At 53.0% G+C, this 21,043-nt stretch overlaps 8 protein-coding genes across 8 annotated transcripts; 4 read left to right on the top strand and 4 right to left on the bottom strand.

The window, feature by feature from the left end:
- Window positions 1-696: 696 nt before the first annotated feature.
- Window positions 697-3,571, bottom strand: IWZ02DRAFT_468266 (ATP-dependent protease La; the record flags this gene model as incomplete). Its single annotated transcript, XM_066768616.1, has 2 exons — window positions 697-3,050; window positions 3,100-3,571. 2 exons carry the CDS (start codon window positions 3,569-3,571, stop codon window positions 697-699), a joined length of 2,826 nt encoding a protein of 941 aa, XP_066625580.1.
- A 497-nt stretch (window positions 3,572-4,068) lies between these two features.
- IWZ02DRAFT_431080 (RNA polymerase I-specific transcription initiation factor RRN6-like protein) lies at window positions 4,069-6,838 on the bottom strand (the record flags this gene model as incomplete). The annotated part of the gene is made up of 2 exons (XM_066766130.1): window positions 4,069-5,789; window positions 5,836-6,838. 2 exons carry the CDS (start codon window positions 6,836-6,838, stop codon window positions 4,069-4,071), a joined length of 2,724 nt encoding a protein of 907 aa, XP_066625581.1.
- Window positions 6,839-7,195: 357 nt separating this feature from the next.
- On the top strand, window positions 7,196-8,372 carry IWZ02DRAFT_191660 (chromosome segregation protein Spc25-domain-containing protein). Its single transcript, XM_066762443.1, has 2 exons — window positions 7,196-7,689; window positions 7,736-8,372. Exons 1-2 carry the CDS (start codon window positions 7,458-7,460, stop codon window positions 8,278-8,280), a joined length of 777 nt encoding a protein of 258 aa, XP_066625582.1. The 5' UTR covers window positions 7,196-7,457; the 3' UTR covers window positions 8,281-8,372.
- Window positions 8,373-10,626: 2,254 nt separating this feature from the next.
- On the top strand, window positions 10,627-12,122 carry IWZ02DRAFT_372373 (uncharacterized protein; the record flags this gene model as incomplete). Its single annotated transcript, XM_066764626.1, has 5 exons — window positions 10,627-10,656; window positions 10,726-11,014; window positions 11,058-11,306; window positions 11,374-11,670; window positions 11,716-12,122. 5 exons carry the CDS (start codon window positions 10,627-10,629, stop codon window positions 12,120-12,122), a joined length of 1,272 nt encoding a protein of 423 aa, XP_066625583.1.
- Window positions 12,123-12,666: 544 nt separating this feature from the next.
- IWZ02DRAFT_191702 (arginase family-domain-containing protein) lies at window positions 12,667-15,174 on the top strand. The gene is made up of 10 exons (XM_066762444.1): window positions 12,667-13,067; window positions 13,501-13,591; window positions 13,804-13,868; window positions 13,923-13,964; window positions 14,135-14,285; window positions 14,330-14,353; window positions 14,401-14,422; window positions 14,469-14,737; window positions 14,784-14,879; window positions 14,943-15,174. Exons 1-10 carry the CDS (start codon window positions 12,750-12,752, stop codon window positions 15,050-15,052), a joined length of 1,188 nt encoding a protein of 395 aa, XP_066625584.1. The 5' UTR covers window positions 12,667-12,749; the 3' UTR covers window positions 15,053-15,174.
- A 251-nt stretch (window positions 15,175-15,425) lies between these two features.
- Window positions 15,426-15,970, top strand: IWZ02DRAFT_372682 (putative progesterone binding protein; the record flags this gene model as incomplete). Its single annotated transcript, XM_066764650.1, has 3 exons — window positions 15,426-15,632; window positions 15,683-15,740; window positions 15,795-15,970. The coding sequence occupies 3 exons, from the start codon at window positions 15,426-15,428 to the stop codon at window positions 15,968-15,970; spliced, it is 441 nt and encodes a 146-aa protein (XP_066625585.1).
- Window positions 15,971-16,682: 712 nt separating this feature from the next.
- Window positions 16,683-16,886, bottom strand: IWZ02DRAFT_371987 (uncharacterized protein; the record flags this gene model as incomplete). Its single annotated transcript, XM_066764601.1, has 1 exon — window positions 16,683-16,886. One exon carries the CDS (start codon window positions 16,884-16,886, stop codon window positions 16,683-16,685), a length of 204 nt encoding a protein of 67 aa, XP_066625586.1.
- Window positions 16,887-18,190: 1,304 nt separating this feature from the next.
- IWZ02DRAFT_445324 (uncharacterized protein) lies at window positions 18,191-20,649 on the bottom strand. The gene has a single exon (XM_066767157.1). It carries the CDS (start codon window positions 20,618-20,620, stop codon window positions 18,326-18,328), a length of 2,295 nt encoding a protein of 764 aa, XP_066625587.1. The 5' UTR covers window positions 20,621-20,649; the 3' UTR covers window positions 18,191-18,325.
- Between the last annotated feature and the right edge of the window lie 394 nt (window positions 20,650-21,043).

Raw genomic sequence — 21,043 nt, forward strand, 5'->3', positions numbered from 1 at the left:
GTGGGACATAAGTCAGGGCACGCAAGAAGTCCGCCAGTGATCGAGGTGCTACGAGATCGAGGTGCTACGAGGGAGTTTGTTATCTTCAGTTATCTTGAGCTGTGATGTCATTACGCTGCTGGGATAGGCTGTGCTGGGCCGGGGCCGTGGCACAGTGGGCATAGAAAGAAATGAGACATCCTCTAGAAAGCAGTCGTCCGCCGTCCTAGCTGTGCCTACATGTGGGGAGTAGTTGTCCGCCATCATAGCCGCATCTAGGGAGCAGTCGTCCGCCATCGTAGCCGCCTCTAGGGAGCAGTCATCTGACATTACAGCTATGCCTAAGGAGCAGTTATCTATTTCCACAACTATTCTTGGCGAGATGTAATCGATACCAACTGAGTGTCATTTCTTATTTCACCCACTGTGGTGGCATAAGGTTCCGAAGGCCATGGGCGCTCTGATTGGATTGTTTGCTTTGCTGTTGAGGATGCGGTGTTGTGGTATTGCATGTTTGAGGGATGGGATTTTGCAAAGGATGGTTGGAGGGGAGCCGCGTTGTTTCTTTCCACCGAGTGAGTATGGACGGATATAGTCAAGGTAGAAAAGCAATTTGGCAGTCAATTCGTTAATGCTATACGCTATTCACAAATTTGATGGATTCTCCAAAAGAACGCCGCAACCGCTTACCAAACGAGACGAGACAAAACCAAAATCTCACAATCTGCTTTCTAGACCGACCCAGCCCTTCTCACCTGGCCACCTCGCATCCGGCCAGACGTGCCTCATGGCCTCCCAAATGTGACTGACGTGCTCAATCTTCAGGCCTTGCTTAACTTCCTCCGGCAAGTCCTTTGCATCTTTCCTGTTACCTTCGGGAAGGAGTACGACCTCGACGCCGGCTCTCAACGCTCCAATCAACTTCTCCTTGATGCCGCCCACGGGCAACACCCTTCCGCGCAGGCTGACTTCTCCGGTCATGGCAAGGCGGGGCGGCACTGCCTTCCCGGCGAAAAGCGAGATGAGGGCAATAGTATGAGCCAGTCCAGCAGAAGGTCCGTCTTTGGGTATTGCGCCAGCCGGGCAGTGGACATGAATGCTGCGTGCCTTCATGATGTCCTCAGTCGGATCGGCCGTGAGACCAAGATCATATGCGTGTGCTTTGACCCAAGTCAAGGCCACCTCGACTGACTCCTTGAGCACGTCACCAAGTTTTCCAGTCAACTGCACGCGTCCTGTGCCCGGCATGTCTGCAACCTCGATGAAGAGAATGCTGCCTTGACCGCCTGTGCTGTACGCAACAAGCCCAGTGACGACGCCGGGACGCGACGTCTGCTCTGCAAGCTCCTCACTAAACGTTTCAATGCCGAGGATGGCCTCGAGGTCTTCAAGGCGGACCTCAGGATGATAGGCTTGTAGATTTCTAGTGTCGCTGGCTTCGGCATACTCAACAGCTTTGTAGCGACATACGCTGCCGATTTCCCGTTCCAGGTTGCGCACGCCAGATTCGCGAGTGTAAGCCGTAATGATTTTGTCAATGACATCTTCTGGGACGAGGACCTGATCGGGTTGAAGGCCATTGGTCATGACTTGTTTGGGGAGTAGATGCTGGGTGGCAATGTGACGCTTCTCCAGCGTCGTGTAGCCCGACAGTTGGATCGTCTCCATTCTGTCAAGCAGGGGTGGAGGAATCGTATCGAGGGAATTTGCGGTTGCGATGAAAAGTACTTTACTCAAATCGATGGGAATGTTGATGTAGTGGTCGGTAAAGGTGTGGTTCTGCTCCGGGTCAAGAACTTCGAGCATTGCAGCAGATGGATCACCGTTGTGATTTGCGTGTCCAACCTTGTCGATTTCGTCGAGAAGGAAAACGGGGTTTGCAACGCCAACTTTTTTGAGACCTTGGACAATGAGACCCGGCATTGCAGCGACGTAAGTTCTTCTGTGTCCGCGAATCTCGGCCTCATCACGAACACCACCGAGGGAAATACGATGGAATTTGCGCCCTAGAGCAGTGGCCACAGATTTGGCAAGACTAGTCTTTCCGGTCCCAGGAGGTCCGATGAGCAGCAGAATGGGAGACTTGTCGACCATCCGCTTCTTTTCGAGCAGGCGCGTCTCTTGTTCTCGACGACGCTCTTTTTCTACAGGGTCGACTTCTGCGACTTGCTTTTCAGACTTTTCTTCGCTCGCTTCAACTTCCGTCTCTTTTGGCTTTTCCTCGTCCTGATCCTTGTCCGAGAGTTCCTTGATTTGGGCCTCCAAACCAGCATTCACAGACTGCTTGAGTTTGAGGACAGCCAAGTATTCCAAAAGCCTCTTTTTTATCTTTTCCAACCCGTGATGATCATCGTCGAGTTGCTTTCTCGCCCTCGCCACAGTCTGAGCGTCGAGCTGATCTTGAGTAACCTTTGTCCACGGAATTTCGGCCAAGTTTTCGAGGTAATTTCTGCAGACCTGGTACTCCGTCTGCGCAGGGTTCATCTTGTTAAGTCTGGCAAGCTCACGCTTTGCAACCTTGTCTGCTTCGGGCGAAAGTTTTGCGTCCTCGAGACGTTTTTTCAGCTCTTCGAGCTCACTTGCCTCCTCCTGGTTGCCGTTGCCTCCGCCTGGGAATCCAGGGAATCCGGGAAAACCGTTTGATCCATTCATCGAATTCGGCATGCGAATGCGTCCCCTGTTCAAAATTCCCATCTTCTCCGGGTCGATACCATTTGACTTGTTTGTCGCGAGCGTAATCATGCGGCTATTTCCCTGAATATTTTGAATCTCGCGCTGCACAATTTCAATTACTCGCTGTACCCTCGCCTTGATAGAGAGTGTGGACAACACGAGGAGTCGATCTTCGCGGGAGCATTCCGAAGCAGTCGCGGCCATGGTGTCAGCCAGGACTCCCGCCTCTTCGATTCCTTTCCGCGCAATAGAAAGCTCCAATCGTCGTGCCAGGATGGGCGTCATGTTCATATTCATGCCGGGAAGGATCGAAGAAAGTCGGACTAAAGCAAGGTACTCGCGCGAGAGCTGCTTCAGCTCAGCAAAGAGCTTGATCAGGGCGGGATCCGCGGTATCAACTAGCAACAATCAGAACCACGCTTTCGCAGAAGGAAGTGGGGAACACACCATCATCTTCCGTGTAGTATACCTCTCCCTCAAAGTACGGCCGTTCTTGTATCACTTCCTTGATTTTGAACCTGCTAATGCCTTCCACCACCAGGCTCAGATCGCCTTGTCCTCTACCCTGCACACCCGAAACCTTGGCCAACACGCCATACGCGTACAAGTCATCCTTTGTCGCGTGGACGGGTTCCTTCTGATCGCGTGCCGACAGGTCCTTATTTCCACGCTTCTTCGAATCAATCAACTTCTTGCCATCGCGACTTAGCAGCGGCGACGTCAGCGGGACGCAGCCAATCGTGACCGGCGCATCGGATTTGGTGTTGGTCGCGCGACTGTAAATGTGCGCAAGAAGAGAGGCAATGTCGGCGCGGTTGACGATTGGTAGAGTCAGAGAGGTGCCGGGGAAGAGGACGGATGGCGCCGCAAGTGGGATGATGGGAAGCACACGCGACTTGGGAGCTGTTGCGCCAGCCATTTGTCGTAATATTTCGAATAGGACTGGATGGATATGAGGGACGGCAGACGGGCCTAAAGTAGGGCCGAGCACTGGAGGGTTTGTGGGGAAAGATGATGGAGAAGATGCTCGAAGCACCGGTGGTGACGCGGTTCGAGAGGGTTCAAGTACCCCGGACCTCGGCCTGGGCATATCTTGGAACGTCATCCCCGAGGGTCCCAAGGAGCACGTGACATTAATCTTATCTTATCACAATCGTTACTATATGGGTATAGAAAGAAAAAAGACATGCTCTGGGGAGCAGTCGTCCGCCATTACAGCTGCGTCAAGAGAGCAAATATCTACTGCCAAAGCCATGCCTAAGGAGAAGTCGTCTGTCAACACAAATACGCTTAGCGAGCTGTTGTGCGCAGCTGTAAATGTCTCGTTTCTTTCTTCACTCACTGTGCGGATGCTACACAAATTCCTGAACTCCGATGACGCTATGCATACTCAAACAAAGGGTATCTCGTACTAAATCAAAAACCCTCAATCCTTCTCTTCTTCCTCTTTGGACGCCCCCCATGCGTGCCCCGTTCGACTTGAGTCCTTGGAAATTGTGAAGGAGTGACCTGGCTACTACCAAGCTGGCTGGGGAAATTTGGCCGAGGAGCGTTTGCAGGACCAGGTGAGCTTTGAAGTTGGTGGTGAACCACCAGAGGAGTTTGGGAAGCTGTCTGGGCTAAATGGGCTGCTGTTTCTCGTCGCTGTCTCTTGAGGTGTCGCATCGCTTTCCTATGCAGACGCTCACGTTGTTTTTGGGTGAGTCCTTCGTCGTCCATGGCAGCCGCGCGCTCATTGGCTCTCTTGGTTGCATTGTAATCGTACAACTCAGGGTTGGTTCCCGGTGCCCAGTGCGACAGCAAGCGCGTCATTTGACGGTTCAACGACGGCTGATGCTTGCTGAATGTCGTGTACTGTCTCAGCCGTGAAACTGCTCCATCATTGACCGAGGAAACTCCTGAGGAAAAGGTCGTTCCCGACACGAGCGATGGAGTAGTCTCGGGAGTCGGAAGAGTTCCATGGAAGTAAGACTGCGACGAATCTGGTTGGGATCCAGGAAGGCTAGACGGAAAGAATTCATCCGATCCTACGCCGAAACTCTGACTCCGCGTCTTCAGCGGCGACTCGTAATCAAGTCTTTGACTGTCCGCTACTTCCGCTTCGTCGGGCTGGGGTGCCGGTTGCTTGATGCGTATGGTGGTAGCCGAAAAGCACAACTGTGCAGCAATCTGCCTCGCCAGTCGTTCATTCGTCAAGCGCACTCGTCCAGGCGTGTCCTGAGGTAGTCCAGACAACCAAGTTTGAATTATCTTGTCGTACGTTGCCGAAATGGATGGAAGGGGAGAGCCGAGCTCTTCGCCCAACTGGGTTTGAGCATTTTTGAGAACATTGATTGACAATGCATTGTCGGCAACATTGTCCAAAGAAAACGACTGGAGCAGCTCCGCAAACGCCAGCGATCCCTTATCAACATCATCGACGCCAATCTCAAAGCCAGCAAGCTGCATGAGAGTGTCGTTGTGATGCGTGTCGGCATCATCTTCTCCTTTCAAAACTTCTCTCAAGCTTGCAGCAGCCGCAGTGGCGTCTTCGGTCTCCATCTTGATCGATTCGTTTAGATTTTGGCAGACCCGAGTGTTGTTTACAGTCCAAGGATCCACACCATTTTTTGGGTGATACTGCACTCGATGGCGCCGGTATCTCTTTCCATTCAACCATGGTGGCGTCACATCCTCATCTTCGCTGACATATTCATCAGGGACGACAAAATCGTCCCTGATGATGCGCGAGCTCAGTTGTGCACTGCCCTTGCCATACCATGAAAAACTCTCAGCTTGAGGGGCGGTTTTCCATGGCGATTCCGAAAGATCGTACTCGGAGTCCCAGACGAAAGCGAATTGCTTGTGGATTTCCATTTTTGCGGAGAGAAACCAGAGCCCGAAGAATTGGACACCGTGCTCGCGGTACTCTTGACCAGGACCAGCGATTTCTCGACCCGAAAACTCGGTATATTCGAGTGGTTGAGCATGTACTCCTATAACGGACGCAATTCGCGAATGGTTCTTCTCTTTCGGCCCTATATCAAGCTCGATTGGATCTGAGCAAGCAACCAATTCCGAATTTGCGTCTTCTTGTCGCTTGTAGCTGAAAGACGTCACGAGACTATGTTGCTGAGAGCGAAGCAGTAGAATGCAATCTGAAAAATTCAGTGAATGATTTTCTCTGAATGATAGGCAACGTACCTTGCTCTTGAACGACGGGGGTGATTTGAAGGGTGGTATCTTCAATGTCGCGGAAATGTCGCCAAGAAAGCAGAACAATAGCATCAACGCTCTTTTCCGGATCCGTATTTTCTAGGCTGGGTACTTGAATGACCAAGACATGGCTAGACGTCAAGACGAGCATTCGCTTGGCATCAAGAGGATCAAGGCGTAAATCGAGAATCCACGTAGCTCTTCCAAGCCGGAGACTCGAAGTACTGAGTCGAGCAAAGTGTCCTCGAAGGTCTGAGACGACAATGTTCCGCCTGTTGCAAACAGCCACAGTGCTGACATCCTTTACCCAGGTGATGCGGCCCCAGCAATCGTATCGCCCGCCCAAGTCCTCGTCTAGTTCAAAGGCGTCTTCCGCGCTTTCAAGACGGCCGGAATATGCAACGATAGTTTTGTACCGATGTCTTCTTCCCTTTCTACCCTCAAGATCCCAAATAGACCACGAGCCTTCTTGGTTTAGAGTGGCAAATTGTCTCTGGTACCATGGATTGAATGCGAAGTCGGATATTGCAGGTTCGTTGGGCTCAAGTATAAGCGAAACGAGTGGATTGGCTTCCAACCTTGAGGCGGGAAACGTCGAACGAGAGTTTGGCCCTTTCGACGCCGAGACGGGTATGCGGTGGAAGAGTGGGCGGAAAAGGTGAACCGATCGAGCTGTTCGAGCAGCCAAATACGTTCCGCGGTCCTCAGACGTAGGCACAGCAGCAACCACTTGCATTATGGGTGCACCATTCCCGCACCACCAGCCACTCTCTCCATGGTCCAGCTCTGGTGTCCTCACCCACAGGTTCTTGTCGTTTCCCCAACCATGTCGTGTAGGAATAGCTCGTATCAAGCGAAGAGCTTCACCCGCTTTTCCACCAGGCACCGCTGCAAAGGCGAGAGCCGCTCTTGAACCTTTGCGATGGACGTCTCGAGCTCTTCCAAAAGCTAGCAAATCTCCACGCAGAGGGTCGTACTTGGAGACAACCATGTCGATGGCCTGGGAGACTTGTAGATCGCGTGCCAAAACATCCTTTTCAACCAGGAGCTCTGGATACAAGCCGGAGAATTGTCTCTTGCGATAAATGTCGGCGTTTTTGGTGTTGCGCTCGACATGCTTTGCGCCGGAGGCCTCGATTGAGATTTCAGGCTCGCCCAGAGGTCGCAATTCTTTTCTCTGGCCCGATTGCCGTGCAAAGTCCCACGAGTGATTGTCTACATTGTACCTGGGAAAACCAAAGTGACCATAGTGAAGGTCGTGGACCGAGCGATCAGTCATCTGGCTCGAGTACGTCGTACGGCTTGTTGCATCTGGGCGCAATCATTTCCGGGCGAAGAATATGGCGTAGTAGTCGTGTGACGGCTAGAGCGGCTTTCGGCGATCCAGTAGCATGGAGCTGTTCGACGTAGGAGAGGAAATGCGGGCGGCGCGTCAGTGGAGACGTTCAGAGCTCGACAACTTTTTGCTGGACGGGAGGGCCTGAAGCGGAGCTACCGCTTTACCGCCGACGCTAACCCGCATCAGGGTGCAAAGTAAACAATCGTCGTCAACCCACCCCTCCAAAACAACAAACCTCCGCACATCCACATCACCACAATCTACCACCAACATGGCTGCCGCAACTTTCGAGCCGTCCTTGTCCACCAGCGCCATGCGCGCACCATTTTCCGCCGATGCGCTTTCGATGGCCGATTCCTTGCCCAGCATCAACTTTGGCTTCGACGACCTGCGTCAGCGCATGAACAACTTTACCGCACGCTTCGACGACTTTATCGAAAAGGGTCGCAAGAGGGTGATGGAGGAGCGCAACCAGTTTCGCCTGAGCCTCGCCGAACTGCAAGGTAAACAATTGCACGAGAGTAGGCGGCCAAAGCTAACGCAAGACAGAGGACGAGAGGCAGAAAAAGCGCGACATTGAAATCCTGACGCTCAAGTCATCGACCCACCAACAGACGCTGGCCAAAGAATCGCAAGAGACGGCCGAGATGAACAACGCCATTGCCAACTTGAATGCGCGCCGCGAGGAGCAGACGTCGCGCCGCGACTTGCTCAAGTCTCAGATTGCCGACGTTCAGAAACATATCGCCGCCAAGCGCGAGGCCCAAAACAAACATGCCCGCTATTTGGATAGCCAGGCTCGCTTCAATGTCCCGGAGCTCGATTTTTGGGAGAATTACTTGTGCATGCGAATTGAGGGTGCCGGCATGGATGATCGACTCAAGTTTGTCTATACACACATTGATGAGATGGATTGGGAGAAGGAGGCCTGGTTTGAGTTGGACATGGGCAGTAGGGAGTATCGCATCACCCATTTGCGGCCCAAGGTGGAGTCGGAAGAGGTGGAGAGGGTGTTGGAGAGATTGAACGAGAACAGGGAGCTATCAAGCTTCTTGAAGGGGATGCGGGAAGTCTTTGTTGAGGCTATGAAGTAGATAATGGCGGTTGGTGTTGGGCGTTTGGTTCCGTCATGACGGCTATCTATTTGTGTTGTAGAATTTTGGAGCATACTCCAAAAGCCAACCCTTTTCAATTTTCGAAATGTCCCGGATAAAAGTCTTGCTGCCCGTCTCCATGATTTCGTGGAAAATGACCCAATCAACCTTGCGATTCTGCAAATGTCAGCGAGGTCGAATGAGGAGTGTGACACACTCACAAACATCAAAGACGTTGGATGCGCATGCAACGTCATTCCTCCAACCGTCTTGAAGGTGCCGTCTGGTTGCATTCTCGCAGCATGCGCAAAGAATCCTGTGGTGAGACATTTCCGAATCTGCTCCGCCTTGTCGGGTCCACCAGCCCGCAAAACGCCATCGCTGCTCAAACTTTCAGCAACGTCGATGCCGAATCTTTCGAGATATCTCCGCAGCTGATTCCGAACGCTGACAGCCCGAGTCATCGACTTGTAGTTGAGGTAATTGTCTCTGCACCATTTGGCCTCCTTCTTTCCTTTGGTGACAAATGCCTGATAGGCGTTGAGAAGAGTCAAGTGATCTCCTTCTTCCACGGCAAACTTGCGACGTGCAGTCTCTTGCGCCTTTTTCTGGCCTTCGTGGTAGAACCACACATTGCCCTGCAGACTCGTCATGGCAGCAATTGATAAGATTTCGCTCAGACATCCAAAAGATGACGCGGTGAGCAAGACTTTTGCCATCATTGGTTCGACAGCCAGCTCGGCCATGCGCGTCCCCAGTGGCTTTGTCAGCTTGGCAAAATCGTCAAGAGCGCCAAGAGAATAGAGAAGCTCTAACGCGCGGATTATGAGCTCGGCGGGAGGAGGAGTCAGGTAGTCGAACCGCGCAATGTTGTCGATTCCGAGCGCCTTGAGCTGAAGTATTGTCGGCGCCAAGTTTGATCGTTGAATCTCGGGGACCGTGGCGTCTGGCAACGATTCGTAGACTTGTTCAGTGTAGAGGCGATAGCATTTTCCTGGCTTCGTCCGGCCTGCACGACCAGCACGCTGGGTTGCTGATGCTTTGGAAACCGGCGTCGCCATCAAAGCCTCGATGCCGGCAGTTGGATTGTAGGCCCTCAGCTTCACAAAACCGCAGTCAATGACGTAGACGATGCCCTCGATGGTCACGGATGCTTCGGCAATGTTGGTCGCTACAATGACCTTGCGCGTATTCTCTGCTGCAGGTTCGAAGACATACATTTGTTGGTCCGTTGACAGGCCGGCGTAAAGAGGAAGCGGTTGAAGCTTTGGTGCATTTGGGTTTAGAGATGCGGCGCGATCCGCAATCATTTCAATGGCGGTTTCGATTTCTTCTCGTCCAGTGAAGAAGATCAAAATATCTCCCTCTGGCTCTTGAGTGTGAATGTCAAACACAGTCTTGACAGCTCGCTCGACGTAGTCTTCGGCGGGCTGCTCCAGATAGTGTATGTCTACGGGATACATCCGTCCTTCCAGGCTGATGATTTTGCCAGTCTGGTCTTCGTCTCCGGCAAAGAATTTAAGAAAATCTTCAGCTTGGAGCGTTGCACTACTGACGATGATGCGCAAGTCTGATCTCTTCTTGCGAATCTTTTTGAGCAACCCGAGCAGAACGTCAGAGCTGAGGGATCGTTCATGAGCTTCGTCAACCATGATGACAGAGTATCGAGAAAGCAAAGGGTCAACCAATGCTTCCCTCAGGAGTAGACCATCCGTGAGGAACTTGATCTTGGTAACCTCAGAAGTGACATCTTCAAATCTGATTGAGTAGCCGACTTCCTGGCCCAGACTGCACCTCATTTCATCGGCAACTCTAGCGGCCACTGTTGTAGCGGCCACCCTCCGAGGCTAAACAAAGTTAGGGCAGTATAAGTCGAGACAAATGAGGCCAACTGACCCACCTGCGTGACGGCGATCGACTTGCCCTGACGAGTCCATCCTGCTTGGTCCAGATATTGAGGGATCTGCGTTGTCTTGCCGCTGCCCGTATGGCCGACGACAATGGTTACGGGGAAAGTCTCCACGAGGTAGAGCAGACTTTCGCGATGTCTGGCAATGGGTAAAAGCGAGGTAGGCTTGTACAGCGAGGGGACAAAGGAATCATCCGGATCCATGGCGACGCGGTGTCAGGAGAAAAATGTGGTACGTGAGTTGATGGCGGAGCGGACAGGGCGGGCCGGGACTGGCTAGCGCGCCAAGCCCGATAGCCAAGCCCAACGTCATTGCGTCGCGGCGCCGGAGTCCAGGCAACATCTACAGCTCGGTCCTGATTCTTCAACTCCCAACTCCTTTACCCTTGGTCGGCTTCTCTTACACTTCATGCCCATTTGCCGATTCCATCGCCACCATGTCCGAGAAGCCCGCCGCCGACAAGGCTGTAAGTTGCGCGCATGCCACATTCAAAATTGTGCAAGAGCCCAACGCTGATCTGCGACAGAATCCAAAGCCAGAGTCGCCCACGACCGCACGCGAAATGGACTTTGACGATGATGTTCCAGACTCTGCGACCCAGGAGAGGGAAACAAAGTCTCCCCCTCCTAAAAAAGTCAGCTTCCAAGACGTTCCCGACGAGGACGACCCTGCGCCCCCTCCCAAGCCCCCGCGACCCATGAGCCCCATGGCGCAAGCCGAAGCGACGTTGATTGAAGCTTTTCCGGATACTGATCCAAAGGTGATCAAGGCTGTTTTGGTGGCTAGCGGAGGAAAGGTCGAGCCGGCATTCAACGCGCTGTTGAGTATGTTTCCCTTGACATGACATAGAAGTCGCTAATTCAGTAGGCATGTCGGACCCCAACTTCAAGGCCGATGATGTTCCCCCTCCGCAACCTCCTCGTCCTGGCTCGGGTCGCACCCAGTTGGAGGCCGACGAACTTTATGCGCGCCAGCTTGCAGAGCACTACCAAAACACTGGCGCACATGCAGGATACGGTTCTCGTGGAAGGGGTGATCCGCCGATTGGCCAGCGCAGGGAGACAAATTTGAAGCCCAACGAGATGTACGACGATCGTGAACACAGCTTCTTTGACGGTAAGAACGACCAAATTTACTCCCAGTGTGTAGAGCAACCGCTCAGGTTCCCGCTAAGATCTCGCAGATGACCTCCCCGTAATCCAGGAGAATATTAAAAAGGGCTTTCTCGAGACGCAGACGAAGGTCAACAAGTGGATCAGCGATTTCAAGAAGAAGTTGGACGGAGATGAAGAGGAGGAGCCTGTGGCTGGATCCTCGAACCAATTCAGGCGACAGAACTTTGGACCTTCACAATCTGACCAGCTTCATGGTATTCGCAAGAGTGCGGAAGGCAGACGGAGCGCGGACCGCGAGAGATATGATGCGGACCCGCGCGTGCTGGGCGACGACTTTTCCGCGCTTGAGCTGAGGGACAATGAGGGTATGCAAATGACTATACTTTCCTCCATATATGCTAACAATTTAGGACCTCAAACCCGCACCAACCGACCAACCGCCAATCCTGACCTCTTTAAGCCCACGCCCAAGCCCCCTCAGTCCGGTCCCGTTGATGAAGTTGACGCCATCTACCGCCAACCGTCACCCGTATCCAAAACGAAGAAATGGCAGCCCTTGACCTCGGTAGCGCCCAATCCAGAAGCCGATGACCACGATCCCTTCAGCCTGGGCGATAGCGATGACGAGCAGGAGTCCAAGACGAAGGATTTGAAGTCGCAGGATAGCGAGAGGCTGAAGAAGGCGGCAGCAGAGACGGAAGCGAATGGAGAAGGAAGCAAGAGTCCACCTGCAGAGGAAATCAAGCCTCACGAGAGGAGTGGAAGTTCAGGCCAACAAGACAAGCTGGCTAAGGAGTTGTTGACGGACAAGAATTGATTGGAGGAAACTTATATCCGCAGGGTGGGAATTTGAGGAACAATGAGCTGGAGACTGAAGACTGAATTCAATACCAAAGATTTTTCCACACGCATGCGCTCCAACTTCGCTTTTGAATATTGCATTTTCCGTTGGGATTTTCAAAGGAGGCTTGGTGACAAAATTCATGGCACACACAACGCTGCGCGGTAGAGCGTGGACTGGGAGCACTCATACACGTGAACAGACTATCTACATATCTTTGAAGGACAGTAATAAGGAGCATTCAAGCACGCGGGTATTTATCTATAATGGACAGCAACCCATACTTGCGTGTGCCTCCGAGCCTTGGAACGTCGAAGCCACTGCAGGATCGACCTGCCTCTTTGAGTTTAGCTGCACAAGATACAGAAAAGGCAAGCAACAGCAAGCGGGGGACCATCAACCTTCACACCCAGACTCTCATCCGCAACATCACTGATCTAGCTTTGACATAACGCTACTTGTCAAGACGTCCGCCGCTCGCATTCACATCATCATTCTGTAGATCCTGCACATATAACAAAGCCCTTCCAATCCAATCCAGTCCACTCCCAATCCATCCCATCTCCAACCTCCCTACCTTGTCCATCCTTTTCTACACCCACCATGCCACCTTTAATCTCCCTCATCCTCCTCCCTCTCCTCTTCGCCGCCGCATCATCAGCACGCGACATCTCCTTCCCACCCCTCTCACCGCTTCCGCTCGGCTACCAACAGCAACAACTGCAAAACCCGCTGCTCAGCGCGAACGGTGGCAATGTTTTGGGCGATGGCATTTCCGACGCGCCATGGGCTGGCCTGACGACGTTTGCGAATCTGCCGCATGTGCATTGTTTGGCTGGGGCGGATGCGGGGAAGGAGAAGGGGGAGGCGAAGGATGAGGAGAGGTTTGACATTGCCGTGTTGGGGGCTCCCTTTGATACGGTGAGTTTTGTGCTTTTTGATGTTGTTTGTTTTGGCGGTTTCGACTTGAAGTTGTTTCTGTTTGTTGTTTATGGTGGTTTTTGTGGCGGCGGGCGAGGGGCGCTGAAGGAGTGCGTTGACTTCGATCGTGAGATGATTGAGTGGTCGTGCTTTTCGTGTTCGAAAAGCAAGGATGGGGGCTTTCAAAATCCATTGAAAATGGCGAGGTGCAGCTCGGGAGCATCCAAGTTACTGGCACTGCAGTGCGCTACAGCATTCAAACTCAAGGGGAACGCTTTTGGTGGATCGAAGCAAGGCTCATGCCAACGGCGTTTGATTAAAACCGAGTCTGGGGACGTAGAATCAGTTCCCTGGAGTTGTCTTCCTCTTTCTTCGTCTTTTCGCTATTTTAATATCAAACGCAATCGTCTGGCAGTTCCGCTGACGAATACAGGGCGTAACGGCCAGACCAGGCGCACGATTTGGGCCTACAGGAATACGCCTTGGGTCGAGAAGGCTGGGAGCGGGATACAACATTTACACCGGTACGTACCTGTCAACGTGCCCGAGACGAACTCCGCGTGCAAGCCTCGACAGAGGCAAGGCGGCGCCTGACGTGTACTGCTACATTACACAGTTCAGGAGTCCTGCATGGTCTTTGAGTCACATGCTGAGAATAGTCGGACCTGCATTTCCACGGCATCTCCGTAAAAAAATCCACAAGTCCTTTCTGCTGATGAAATCGTGGCGTATACAGGAGAGAGCACCTACAACAATTGGGCAAAGATTGTCGATTGCGGCGACGTTCCGTTGACTTTTCTGGCAAGTCTGGTTGCATCGCCATCAACCAATCGTCGTGTTTGACTGCCTCAACAGGACAATACCGTTGCACTGAGACAGCTGGACCGGACGCACAAGGTGAGTGGCCTCAAGTCCCAATACTTTGCCACGGCACGTGTGGGTACGAAGGAAACTTCCGTAGGCGTCGATCTGGCGTAGCCTGCGGTTATAGACGCGCCTTGCCGATGTCGTGCCATGCTTGGAATGCAGTCCAATCGGTTTGCTAGCCTGACGTGTGACACATGTAGGTCATTGCGGCTCGCAAGACGAATGCCAGCAGTTACACGACTCCCAGGATACTCACTCTTGGCGGCGATCATACCACGACATTGTCTGCTCTGAGGTCCACTTTTGAGAAATGGGGCTCGGTCAGCGTGATTCATTTCGACAGCCACATTGGTATGTTTGGTCCTGAAGGTATCGAGCAGGCTGACAATTGGCAGACACGTGGGATCCAGAAGTTCTTGGTAAGAATTTCCAAAAGGTTGAATGCCTGGAGGCTAACGGCGTACAGGCGGCGGCATCTCCCATTACGCGTACGTCAAAAGTTCCCTCGATGCAACGACGCTAAGAAGTCTCCAGAGGAGTAAACCACGGAACTTTCCTCCACATTGCACACGAAGAAGGGCTCATCCGGAATACGTCAATCCATGCGGGGATCCGAGCTCCAGTGTTGAATCGCCACAAGGACTTGGGCAACGACGCTCGCTGTGGGTTTGAAATGGTCAAGGCGCGAGAAATCGACCGCATCGGCATTGATGGTCTAATCGAACGGCTGAAATCCAGAGTTGCTGGAAGCAAAGTCTACATTTCTGTCGACATTGATGTTTTGGATCCAGCTTTTGCTCCAGGTGAGTTAGCCTCGACAGAAAGGATCAGCGGTCTAATTGGTCCAAGCAACGGGGACGGCAGAGCCCGGTGGATGGAGCACCCGGGAACTGTTGAGCATCCTTGACGGCCTGACCGGGCTGCAGGTCATTGGTGCAGATGTTGGTAAGTCGGCTGCAGCGTTCCAACGTGCACAGACAAACGGTGTCACTGACGCGCTTCTTCTAGTCGAGGTTGCTCCTGTGTACGACAATGTGGGAGAGCCCACTACTCTTGCTGCGGCACAAGTGGCCGATTCGCTGTTGACCTTGATGGTGCAGACGCCTGTGGGGAGCTGAGAAAAGAATTCGCGGCGGTTGACGTGAGGGACATTTGCGGCGGCGAGGACAAAAGCTTCAGACAGACGAGATACGCGGCTCTGGTTGCTTACTGCAAGCGAGATAGTTTCCAGGATAGACGCACGGGAAGTCGAGACTGGATGCATTGAAGATGAGGTTGAAGTTGACAGGGAAGGCTGTGCTGCCCTCGGCTCGCATTGCTGGCAGTAGTCGCCCCGCAACCAATCACGACAGCCCAAAGTCATGGCCGGCCAACCCCACTTCGGGACACCATCTCCAGCTGGCACCCCGTCCTCGAGTCAACTTCCTCAACCCACAAAAGCAAACTACACCACTGCACAACACGACATTATTCAACATGGCCGACAACGGAATGAGAGACGCCAACCACGCCGAAGAGCCCAAGCGCTTCGAGCCAAAGAATCCTGTTCAGCTCGACCCGCCCAAAGACGATCCCATCACCCCCGAGTACCTGGCTAAGTGTAACGGTAAGGCCTATGCGTGGAGCACGACGATCACGGCGGCTCTGATGCAAGTTGCAGGCACGAATGAAGGCTTCCCGACGCTGGTGGCAATCAAGGTACGCAACCTGTCCACCCCTTCAACCAGCGTACAACTGACTCCATCAAGGGCACCGTCTTTGATGTCACCAAGAACGAGGCCTACGGTCCCAAAGGCCAGTACAAGGGTAAGGAGCCTGACTGCTTTTCCTCGTTGTTTGCCATCTGACAGCCAGCCGCAGTCTTTGCGGGCAAGGAGCCCAACCGCGCGCTAGCGCAGTCGTCTCTGAAGCCCGAGGACTGCGTGCCCGAGTGGGAAGACCTGCCGGACAAGGAGAAGACCGTCCTTGATGAGTGGTTTACTTTTTTCAGCAAGCGCTACAATGTCGTTGGCAAGGTGCAGCGTGCCAATCTGTGAGTAGTCGCCATAGTTTTTTCAATCAACTGTGTCCTGCCCACGTCACCGGGCCAAGGTTTTGCGTGCGTGAGACGGCTTACCAGCGTCGACTTGAAGCCCCCCGGCTTTGTCATCTAGGCAAGTTTCAAACATGCGTTCTCAGTTATTCACCGATGCCGCTTTTTGCATCATCTCCCTCGTCCTGTTGTATTTTTTGGCGCAGTGGCAAAAAGGCAAGCCTGAGCTGTAGTCGAATGTTTGGATGAATATGAAAGTGCCGCAAGGCTTTCATGTTCAAGAGGTACGTCCATCCTGTACTCGAGTCCAGAGTATTCCCGTGTCACGACCGTAACTGACCATTTACTCAAGCTACGTTGGTGTCAACACATGGGGACGTCTAATATTTCGAAAATCCCGCTGACCACCATCATCAGATCCAAACGAATAGAATTCAAGTTGTAGAAGTACCCAACCAAGATGAAAAATGGCAACTCCAAACGCCCCTTGATCCAAAAAGTGCTGCTATGAGATGCTTTTGTTATCCCGTAAGACAAAGGAGCCACAAACAGCGCAACAAAAGACAGTGACAACGCTCTCCAAATTTGGCGCGGCATCCGCCGGAACCCCTGCCCTTAGCCATATGCCCTAAGTACTCCACATTAAAACATGGGCAACGGCGTTGACGTCGTTGGGCCCTTTTTTTGTCCCCCGTTTCTCCGCATTCCGCTCCCGCTCACATGCGTCGCTGGTACGCATCGCGCGGTAGGCCGGCGTCGACGCAGCCTCCGCAGTTCTCGTGCGGCTGCTGCCACTCGCGCTTGATGCTCCACGCGCCGAAGCATTGGTGGTTGGGGTCGTTGCGTGCAAAGTGGCAGTACTTGATGAGCCGCTTGTAGACGTGGCCGCACTTGAAGTGGATGGCCTCGTATTGGCACATTTTGAGGATGCAGAGGATGTTAAATCTTTTGGTATCTGTTTTGTTGCGTCAGTCTCTGCTTCAATGGTGGACGGGTGTCTGGCGTCTGTATCCCGCGCGGGTGTTAGCTGTCATTCATCAACATACCGTATGTAGGTATAGTTTTCAACTCCTCGGCAAGAATGCTCCGTGAGGCTTTGTCAGCTGTCAGGAAGAAGGAAGCCGTCCGTCGGTCCGTTGCAAAAGCACGTGGGTGTAAGGGAGCGAGCACAAAGGCGACAACTTTGTACTGGTAAGAGTGAAGGTAGGACTTGTGCGTTTGAAAAGCTCTACTCCCCTTTTTATATTTTTCCCTCCCTCCTCGCGCGAATGGTGGACACCCCGGCTCCTCTCCGATCTCATCTGCTGCGTGGTTTGGGATCGCCTTCTTTCGATTGCTCACATCATGTCGAGCCTGGTGCTGCGCGGTATCCTATCAGGCAGGAAGGACTATCGACAGGCCATCGAGGCAGGGGTCGAGTTTGGGCTGGGCCTGCCATGGGAGACCTGGCTGCCTGCGTTGCGGCGCGGCGCGCAGCAGCAGCAGCGCGGGAAGAAGCGTTCATCTTCCTTGTCTTGATTAGTACCGATGAAGCCGGCCGGATACTGGCAGCATCCGTGGAGACACGAAAAGGAAAGAAACTGGGATCTTTCTTGAAGACGCTCCTGACTTGCCGTGACTATTTGGATGAAGATGCTTGGAGTGGCCGAGCTCTTGTGTCGACCTGTATCCTGGGTGACCATATGCCGTGCCCTGGCTCTCTTCACTGTCCTGGCAGACGTGAGGTCTCAGGGCATGCTACGCATCACATATTGAACAGTGGTCCATATGGTGTGCAACAAGGGGAGAAGACGGACGTTGTAAGGCCGGCTTTTGACAACCTGCCACAGCATCTGAAACCTGTGGTTTGCTCTTTGCGTGCTGCAAACTTTTGCTGCATGTATTGCAAGTTAGCGGCAGAAGCGCCTGGGTGGACAGGGGCAAAGATGCTTCTGTACAGAATGGGAATATCGTGCAGACAGCTCCGTGCAGACGCACCGGTCCGGTGGGTGGGCCGGGCCGCCCGATCAATCCTTCAAGGGTTCCTGTTCATCGAGCAATTCTGGTTCCACCGTTGACATGTTGACGTTTAAGAAATTTTCCCTTGAAACTTTCCCGTTGCTTGAAGAGATGATCGTGGGACTGTTCAGTGTCAGATTGATCCCTCAGAAGATTCTTCAAGACTAACAACATCACCTACATTCAGTTCACAGCTTTCCAAGACGACTTTGTTCCACTGATTCTGGAGCGGTACTACCTGGCATATATCACTCGTGTATCGTGGCATTCGCACTGACAGTTGCTGGCGCAGAAAAATCCGATTGGTATCTTGATGCTTGCAGGTACATTGTTCAACGTATTCGCCAGATGTTCAACCATTTCAGGCCTTGCCCTTGTTCCGAGCCCTACGCAATTGCCTCTTCCTGGCAATGATGCGCGACTGTTTTGCAAGCTTCTCGTCTTTCGGTGCGGAATCCTTCGCCTTTTTTGTGGACGCACTTTCGTCATCACCTTCCCTCTTGCGCTTGCGCGAGTCTTTGCCGCCCTTTTTGGGAGCTCCCTTCTTCCCCATTCCGCCCTTCTTCTTTGTTTGGGCCTCCTCTTCCTCCTCTTCATCCTCGTTTTGTTCGGCCTTCTTTTTGCTCCGCTCGTACATCTTTGCCTCCAGCTCTTTTCTTCGTTGCACAACTTGCGCATTCTCAATGGCAAACTCGACAATGAGCCTCTTTTTCCTCTCCTTGACATCTTCCGGAGCGAGCTTCTTGCCCTTGCTACTCTCAATGGCCGTGTAATCGATTTCGTGGCCGTTAAGCCATCGGAGACCCATGAGCGCATTGCGGTGCGTGTAGTATTCGATGAAACCGTAACCTCTGCTGCGACCAGCGCCAGAGTTTTCGTTGACTTTGCTTCCCTGCTTGTCCTCAAATACAATTTTGGCTTGCTTGACGACACCCTTGCCCCTCTTTTTCCTCAGCTTTTCGGCCTCCTTCTGCTCCTCACCGTCTCTGACAAGCTCCTCTCTGGACAGCGGTTGGCGCTTGCCTTCCTTCATGTCCTTGGAAAATCCAACAATCGCTTGACGGGCGAGCTGCTTGAGATCCTTAGAGGTGATGGTGCGGGGGATGTTGCGGACGGATAGACGAGTTAAACTTAGATGCAGAGAAGGATTGCTCTCGATGAGCTTCTTTCGTTGCTTGGTACTGTCCTCACGCAACTTGACCTCAGCCGGGGACAACAGCTTGTACATGGGAGAGTTGGATGCAATCGTTCCCTCGGAGAGGAGGTAGAGTCTACGCTTGTCCTTGTCGCGTTTGTAGCGGTGCTCGACTCCATCCGCGGTGAGCTTCTCAGCCTGCGATCGGTCGACGGCTTGCGTAATGTTCAAGACACGCCCGTCCATTGTGTATTGTCCGGTGGGATCGGCATCTTCGTTTTGGAGAACCGATTGAGCGGCAACCAGTACTGACTTATCCTTGGGGGGCAGTCCTAAAGGATTCCGTGGTGCACTTTTGAGGCAGTTGATGGCGTCCTCCTCGTTGTAGAAGCAGACGAAGCCAGTGCCCTTGGGCTTCTCCGTCTCTCGGTCAATGACGATTCTCGCGTAGCGCACGGGTCCAAATTGTTCAAAGAGTTCTACCAAATCTTCATCCACACATAAAAATGGCAAGTTTCGAACGAAGAGGGTGGTCTTGTTGTAGTCGCGTTTGGGCCGCGGAGTTTCCTCGTCGGCCGCCGCTTCAATGTCCTCGTCCAGGTCCTCGTCGAGGTCCTTGTCTTCATCTCGGTCCTCGTCCTGGTCCTCATACTCGTCTTCTTCCACTTCTGACGAGACGTCATCCTCCTCTTCCTCTTTACTCGATGCGTCTTCCTCTTCCGAGGTGCCAGCTGCTTCACCATTCTCAGCCTCCTCGTTGAGAGCCTCTTTCTGAACCTTTTGCCAAGTATCTTTGTCCACGGCCCAATCCACAGCAAGTGTCCTGCCGTCAATGTCCTTGCCGTTGATGCCCTCCAATGCCTTTTCGGCATTCTTTCGACCGCGCAGAGTCACAAAGCCATATCCAGCGAGCATGCCATTGGGTTTCTTGGGGAGGGAAGCATTCTTGATCTTGCCGTAGCTCATAAAAAGCTTGGTCAATTGTCCCTCCTTCTTGATGCTCCATGGCAAGTTGCGGACAATGAGCTTGCTCTGGCTTTGCAGCGGGTCCTGTCCTTGGTGCTTCTTGCCCTCCTTCGCGGGAGCAGCAGCCCCTGATTGTGGGTCGCGGTGACGCGGTTCCGCAACTTCGACACGAATTTTGCGGCCTTCAAGCTCCGATGCATTGAATTCTTCGCTCGCGCGCTGGGCGTCTTCGGCGTCAGCAAAGGTGACGAAACCATAACCTTTGCATTGCTTGGTGGTCTTGTCGAGGACCGCGACGGCATGTTTGATGGGGTATGATTGAGAGAAGTGCTCGGTAAGGCTTTCTGAGGTGACGGTGGCAGGGAGTCCGCGAACGAAGAGCTGGCGACGGTGTTTTACGGCGTTGGTGTCGTCGGCAAGCTGTTCCTCGGCTTGCGTTTGTTTCTGGTCCGTTGGAGCCGCATTTGCGATTACTTCAGGCGAATCTTCGGTCGCGACGGCAGAGATAGCCTTGCCGTCCTCGGAAAGACGTTGCTTCTTGCGGTGGGGACCCATGGCGGCAAATGTTGTCTCGAAGACTGGTGATGAAGGTCAGGAACTAAAAAAAGTTATGACCGGAATTTTTTGCCGTTAGTTGCCGCCCCGAAAAGGCCCGTGCATCAATGCTCGGGCCATCGGGAGTCTTGACCAATGGCGTCTTTGCCTTCAGCACCTCAAACTAACCTCCTTCGCGTCGCCCCTTGTTTGTATTGCCTCTCTCAACGAACATCTCAACGGAGACGCGATGAATGATTTTGGCGCCGCGCCTCGGCACATCTCCCATGCTCCTTTTTTTTTTCGCGACGCTTGGCGGCAAAAGTCGAGGAACAATAGCAGCACAGTGGGTGCAGAAAGGAATGAGACGCATGGATTTTTCAAATTCAAGGCAATCTACAATCATCGCGATGGCCTTCTTTTGGCTGTTGGAGGCCTTCCACA

The sequence above is a fragment of the Phyllosticta citriasiana genome (genome assembly GCF_038021145.1).
Source record: "Phyllosticta citriasiana strain CBS 120426 chromosome Unknown IWZ02scaffold_3, whole genome shotgun sequence".
NCBI classification, from domain to species: domain Eukaryota; kingdom Fungi; phylum Ascomycota; class Dothideomycetes; order Botryosphaeriales; family Phyllostictaceae; genus Phyllosticta; species Phyllosticta citriasiana.